Source organism: Oncorhynchus mykiss, chromosome 8 (assembly GCF_057628025.1).
Source record: "Oncorhynchus mykiss isolate SJ-2025 chromosome 8, ASM5762802v1, whole genome shotgun sequence".
In the NCBI taxonomy this organism is placed as follows: domain Eukaryota; kingdom Metazoa; phylum Chordata; class Actinopteri; order Salmoniformes; family Salmonidae; genus Oncorhynchus; species Oncorhynchus mykiss.
In genome coordinates, this window is record NC_143029.1 from 85,150,924 (window position 1) to 85,157,500 (window position 6,577).

At 46.4% G+C, this 6,577-nt stretch overlaps 1 protein-coding gene across 3 annotated transcripts in view; it reads right to left on the bottom strand.

Moving 5' to 3' along the window:
- The window catches only part of LOC110530783 (unconventional myosin-IXb), an 85,216-nt gene that overhangs the window by 25,505 nt on the left and 53,134 nt on the right, over window positions 1-6,577 (bottom strand). For all 3 annotated transcript variants that reach the window (XM_090182862.1, XM_090182863.1, XM_090182861.1), the window contains 8 exons: window positions 6,171-6,360; window positions 5,114-5,192; window positions 3,229-3,315; window positions 1,404-1,443; window positions 1,030-1,152; window positions 727-807; window positions 446-556; window positions 34-156 (listed from right to left, as the gene is read on the bottom strand). In XM_090182862.1, coding sequence (XP_090038988.1) covers window positions 34-156; window positions 446-556; window positions 727-807; window positions 1,030-1,152; window positions 1,404-1,443; window positions 3,229-3,315; window positions 5,114-5,192; window positions 6,171-6,360 — 834 coding nt within the window. The remainder of the gene's footprint in view (window positions 1-33; window positions 157-445; window positions 557-726; window positions 808-1,029; window positions 1,153-1,403; window positions 1,444-3,228; window positions 3,316-5,113; window positions 5,193-6,170; window positions 6,361-6,577) is intronic.

Consider the following 6,577-nt stretch of genomic DNA (forward strand, 5'->3'; position numbering starts at 1 on the left):
ATGATGTTTTTATATGGGGCCAAGAAGTGTTACCTTAGTTTTCCCAATCTGGTATGTGCTCTGTCCCAGGCCCATCTTCTGTAGCAGGTTCGCTATGTCCTTCGGTGCTGAGGTGGCTTCTTTAGGCAGCAACACCTTAAACTTCTCTAGGAACTCCTACATCAACACACCATCAATCACTGCATCTAATATGGCCATCTCTTATCAAAATGACTCAATAAACAATAAGCATTACCTTTTAGACAATCAGGGGATTGCTTTTATCCACACTCTTATATCCAGCTTTCAAAATCTCAAAAAGTTTTGTTTTAGAGAACGGCAGCAGCATGAGAGATCTGATGGCTTAGTATCTGTGCTCATTTAGTGGTTCGGTACCGTTCATATGTATTAGGTCAGATTTAGACATTTGCTCATTCATTTGTACAGCGCTGAAGGTGTATCCTACCTTAAAGGTGAACTTGGCATTGTAGCCAGACTTCCTGATGCGTACCGTCTCCAACATGCCCGTGTACCTCATCTGCTGTAAAACTAGAGCGTCGTCAAACAGCATCTCCTTCTATAAGGAACACACACACACACACACACAGTTACATCAGTAAATGCATTAAAGTGATACAAATTCTGTCATCAGAACTGACCGGAGGTCTCTCTGGATATCAGCGTCTGCCAAATGACCAATGTGTAAAACACTATCGTCCTACGTACAGAGCACACATGTGATCCTACCTTCTCGGCATTGGAACGAATACAGTGGATGAAGAAAGGCTCTGCTCTCCCCACAGTCTCCAGCAGCTGATTGAGAGACGCCTGCAGAACAACATCGCATCACGCCAGACAGCAGAGTTAACGGAGGCGCCACTCGCTGTTTGCTGCTCCCATTAGTGATCTTTAATGGATTTGAAGTGATACACACACACACACAACACTACTCTATTCTATTCTGATCAGGCTGGTAGGGGTGTGTGTGTGTGTGTGTGTGCGAGTGTGTGTGTGTGAGTGTGCCTGCGTGTCTGTGTTGGGGAAGCAGACCTGGAACTGAGCGCTGATGCTGGACGGTTGCTTCCTCGGGTGTGGGTGGAGCAGAGAGCGGGGGGTGAGGTCGTGGCGCGTCAGACCCACTATGTGCTTCAGGGACCGGGAGTTCATCAGATTCTGTGGAACAACACACGTCAAACAACCAACCAACCAACCAACCAAAAAATAAATTAAGCTTGATTTGAATCAAATTAATCAAATCACACCTGCACTGCAATGACATAGTGTTGTAATATGGTTACAGACAAGGCCATGAGGTTTTCCTGTCTACGTGAACCATACCAGGAAAGACTCCTGGCCCCAGGTAAAAGTGCAGTAATATAAACCCATAGATTACTTTTTGATAAAGTCCACTACTAATACATTACCTTGGGAATGAGCTGTTTGCGCTTGCTGCCTTTGGTCTTTCTATGTGGAGAGAAGACAGAGAGATGGAGGTAAACTGTGTTTCACAGCCAAAGATGGAGGACAAGGACCAATGAATATAGTGGTTTCAGAAAGGACTCACAGCCCTGGACTTTCTACACATTTTGTTGTGTTACAGCCTGAATTAAAAATGGATTACATTTAGATTGTTTTGTCGTCACTGGCCACACACACACACACACACACACTCCATAATGTTAAAGTGGAATTATGTTTATAGAAATGTTTACAAATTATTTTATTTTTTTAAATGAAAAGGTGAAATGTCTTGAGTTAATAAGTATTCAACACCTTTGTGATGGCAAGCCTAAATAAGTTCAGCAGTAAAAATTTGCTTAACAAGTCACATAATAATTTTGAATGACTACCTCATCTCTGTACCCCCACACATACAATTATCTTTAAGGTGCTGTCAGTCAAGTAGTGAATTTCAAACACAGATTCAACCACAAAGACCATGTAGGTTTTTCAGTGCCTCATAAAGAATATATATATAATTTTTTAAAGAGGCCGACATTGAATATCCCTTTGAGCATGGTGAAGTTATTAATTACACCTTGGATGGTGTATCAATACACCCAGTCACTACAAAGATACAGGCGTTCTTCATAACTCAGTTGCCGGAGAGGAAGGAAACTGTTCAGGGATTAAACCATGAGGCCAATGGTGACTTTAAAAGTGTTTGGGGTTTTAGGCTGGGTTTCTGTACAGCACTTTGAGATATCAGCTGATGTACGAAGGGATATATAAATACATTTGATTTAATGGCTGTGATAGGAGAAACCTGAGGATGCATCAACAACATTGTAGTTACTCCATAATACTAACCTAAATGATAGAGTGAAAATAAGTTAGCCTATACAGAATCAAAATATTCCAAAACATGCATCCTGTTTACAACAAGGCAGTAAAGTTATACTGCAAAAACATTGGCAAAATAATAAACTATTTGTCCTGAATACAAAGTGTTATGTTTTGGCCAAATCCAATACAACACATTACTGAGTACCACAACTTCATATTTTCAAGCATAGTTGTGGCTGCATCATGTTATGCTTGTAATCGTTAAGGACTGGGGAGTTTTTCAGGATAAAAAATAAACGGAATGAAGTTAAGCACAGGCAAAATCCTAGAGGAAAACCTGGTTCAGTCGGCTTTCCACCAGACACTGGGAGATGAATTCACCTTTTAGAAGGACAATAACCTAAAACACAAGGCCAAAACTACAATGGAGTTGCTTACCAAGAACACAGTGAATGTTCCTGAGTGGTCGATTTACAGTTTTGACTTAAAAATCAGAAAATAATTGTCTAGCAATGATCAACCACCAATTTGACAGAGCTTGAAAAATGTTGCACAATCCAGATGTGGAAAGCACTCAGACTTACCCAGAAATCCTCACAGCTCTACTCACTCTCAGAGACTTACCCAGAAACACTCACAGCTCTAATCACATTCAGAGACTTACCCAGAAACACTCACAGCTCTAATCACACTCAGAGACTTACCCAGAAAGCCTTACAGCTCTACTCACTCTCAGAGACGTACCCAGAAACACTTATAGCTCTAATCACTCTCAGAGACTTACCAAGAAACACTCACAGCTCTAATCACTCTCAGAGACTTACCCAGAAACACTCACAGCTCTAATCACTCTCAGAGACTTACCCAGAAACACTCACAATTCAAAAGTTCAAAATGTACACAGTACAGTATGTAACATTCCATAAACAACCTGCTTCCTGCATTCATACCATTCCCACTTACTTCCTGTTCTCATAGCTGACGAAAATGTCCTCTAACACCTCCAGAGGGTGGTCATCAGACCGGTCAAATGAGAAGTCCAGCCGGGAGCTGTGGATGGAGAAGAAGGATTAGTTTAGTTGAATCAGGTGTGTTACTGCTTGGCTGGAACAGAAACCTGCATCCACACCAGTCCTCTGTGGATAGGATTAGCCATCCCTGGGGTACGTGGTAAGTCTCTCCCACCACCCTGGGGTACGTGGTAAGTCTCTCCCTCCACCCTGGGGTATGTGGTAAGTCTCTCCCACCACCCTGGGGTACGTGGTAAGTCTCTCCCTCCACCCTGGGGTACGTGGTAAGTCTCTCCCTCCACCCTGGGGTACGTGGTAAGTCTCTCCCACCACCCTGGGGTACGTGGTAAGTCTCTCCCTCCACCCTGGGGTATGTGGTAAGTCTCTCCCACCACCCTGGGGTATGTGGTAAGTCTCTCCCACCACCCTGGGGTATGTGGTATAAGTCTCTCCCTCCACCCTGGGGTATGTGGTATAAGTCTCTCCCTCCACCCTGGGGTATGTGGTATAAGTCTCTCCCTCCACCCTGGGGTATGTGGTAAGTCTCTCCCACCACCCTGGGGTATGTGGTATAAGTCTCTCCCTCCACCCTGGGGTATGTGGTATAAGTCTCTCCCTCCACCCTGGGGTATGTGGTATAAGTCTCTCCCTCCACCCTGGGGTATGTGGTAAGTCTCTCCCACCACCCTGGGGTATGTGGTAAGTCTCTCCCACCACCCTGGGGTATGTGGTAAGTCTCTCCCACCACCCTGGGGTATGTGGTATAAGTCTCTCCCACCACCCTGGGGTATGTGGTATAAGTCTCTCCCTCCACCCTGGGGTATGTGGTATAAGTCTCTCCCTCCACCCTGGGGTATGTGGTATAAGTCTCTCCCTCCACCCTGGGGTATGTGGTATAAGTCTCTCCCTCCACCCTGGGGTATGTGGTAAGTCTCTCCCTCCACCCTGGGGTATGTGGTATAAGTCTCTACTACCACCCTGGGATATGTGGTATAAGTCTCTACTACCACCCTGGGGTATGTGGTATAAGTCTCTACTACCACCCTGGGGTATGTGGTAAGTCTCTCCCACCCCCCTGGGGTATGTGGTAAGTCTCTCCCACCCCCCTGGGGTATGTGGTAAGTCTCTCCCACCCCCCTGGGGTATGTGGTAAGTCTCTCCCTCCAACCTGGGGTATGTGGTAAGTCTCTCCCTCCAACCTGGGGTATGTGGTAAGTCTCTTCCTCCAACCTGGGGTATGTGGTAAGTCTCTTCCTCCAACCTGGGGTATGTGGTAAGTCTCTCCCTCCAACCTGGGGTATGTGGTAAGTCTCTCCCACCACCCTGGGGTATGTGGTAAGTCTCTCCCTCCACCCTAGGGTATGTGGTAAGTCTCTCCCTCCACCCTGGGGTATCTGGTCTCTCCTACCACCCTGGGGTACCTGGTAAGTCTCTCCCTCCACCCAGGTGTACCTGGTAAGTCTCTCCCTCCACCCAGGTGTACCTGGAAAGTCTCTCCCTCCACCCAGGTGTACCTGGTAAGTCTCTCCCTCCAACCTGGGGTATGTGGTAAGTCTCTCCCTCCAACCTGGGGTATGTGGTAAGTCTCTCCCTCCACCCTGGGGTATGTGGTAAGTCTCTCCCTCCACCCTGGGGTATGTGGTAAGTCTCTCCCACCACCCTGGGGTACCTGGTCTCTCCTACCACCCTGGGGTACCTGGTAAGTCTCTCCTACCACCCAGGTGTACCTGGCAAGTCTCTCCTACCACCCTGGGGTATCTGGTAAGTCTCTCCTACCACCCTGGGGTATCTGGTAAGTCTCTCTTACCACCCGGGGGTAACTGGTAACTCTCTCCTACCTGGCCAGTCTCTGTAGAGCCAAGATGGGTCTCCTCTTCAGTTCCCCTGTAATGCGACAGGAGGTGGGTTTCACCAGAGCTGTGGAGTACACAGAACACAGGCCTCTCCATGTTAACCATCATCTTCATCATGTTAACCATCATCCTCATCATGTTAACCATCATCCTCATCATGTTAACCATCATCCTCATCATGTTAACCATCATCCTCATCATGTTAACCATCATCCTCATAATGTTAACCATCATCCTCATCATCATGTTAACCATCATCCTCATCATCATGTTAACCATCATCCTCATCATCATGTTAACCATCATCCTCATCATCATGTTAACCATCATCCTCATCATGTTAACCATCATCCTCATCATGTTAACCATCATCCTCAACATGTTAACCATCATCCTCAACATGTTAACCATCATCCTCAACATGTTAACCATCATCCTCATCATGTTAACTCATCATCATGTTAACCATCATCCTCATCATGTTAACCATCATCATGTTAACCATCATCCTCATCATCATGTTAACCATCATCCTCAACATGTTAACCATCATCCTCATCATCATGTTACCCATCATCTTCATCATCATGTTAACCATCATCCTCATCATGTTAACCATCATCCTCATCATCATGTTAACCATCATCATGTTAACCATCATCCTCATCATCATGTTAACCATCCTCATCATCATGTTAACCATCCTCATCATCATGTTAACCATCCTCATCATCATGTTAACCATCCTCATCATCATCATGTTAACCATCCTCATCATCACCATCATCATGTTAACCATCCTCATCATCATCATCAACATGTTAATAATCTTATCGTCATCATCTCCATACGTTAGTGTGGCAAGTCACATCTCAACCTGACCAGGAAAAATAAACTGTTGGCCAATTACAGGCTACTTATACACTAATGAATATGGCCCAGACTTTTCCCTGGCTTGGTTCATGTCATGAAGAAAAGCCCTGAAAAGCTCTGATTGGACAGGTCATGGAGAGGCGCTAAATATCCTTAAAAAGTAGTGTACCTGCGGCTGCACGGCGGCGCCCGGCCTCCTTAAAGACTGCTATGATGTGTATGGTGGATCGGAGGATTCCCCATCGGAAAAAGGCCACAGGATCTGACCCGATCAGCTGACGCATGAACGCCCGCTGACTGCTGCGTAGTAACGACACGATCTCCGGACGCATGTGGTCCGTGTTCTTCTCCCGGAAATCCTGACAGAGAGGAGGAGAGGAAGAGGAGAAATGAAGAGAGAGGGGGAGGGGGGGAAGAGAGGGGGAGGGGGGGAAGAGGGGGGGAAGAGGGGAGGAGAGAAAGGGGGAAGAGAGAGAGGGGGGAGAGAGAGAGGAGAGAGAGGGGGAAGAGGGGAGGAGAGAGAGGGGGAAGAGGGGAGGAGAGAGAGGGGGAAGAGGGGAGGAGAGAGGGGGAAGA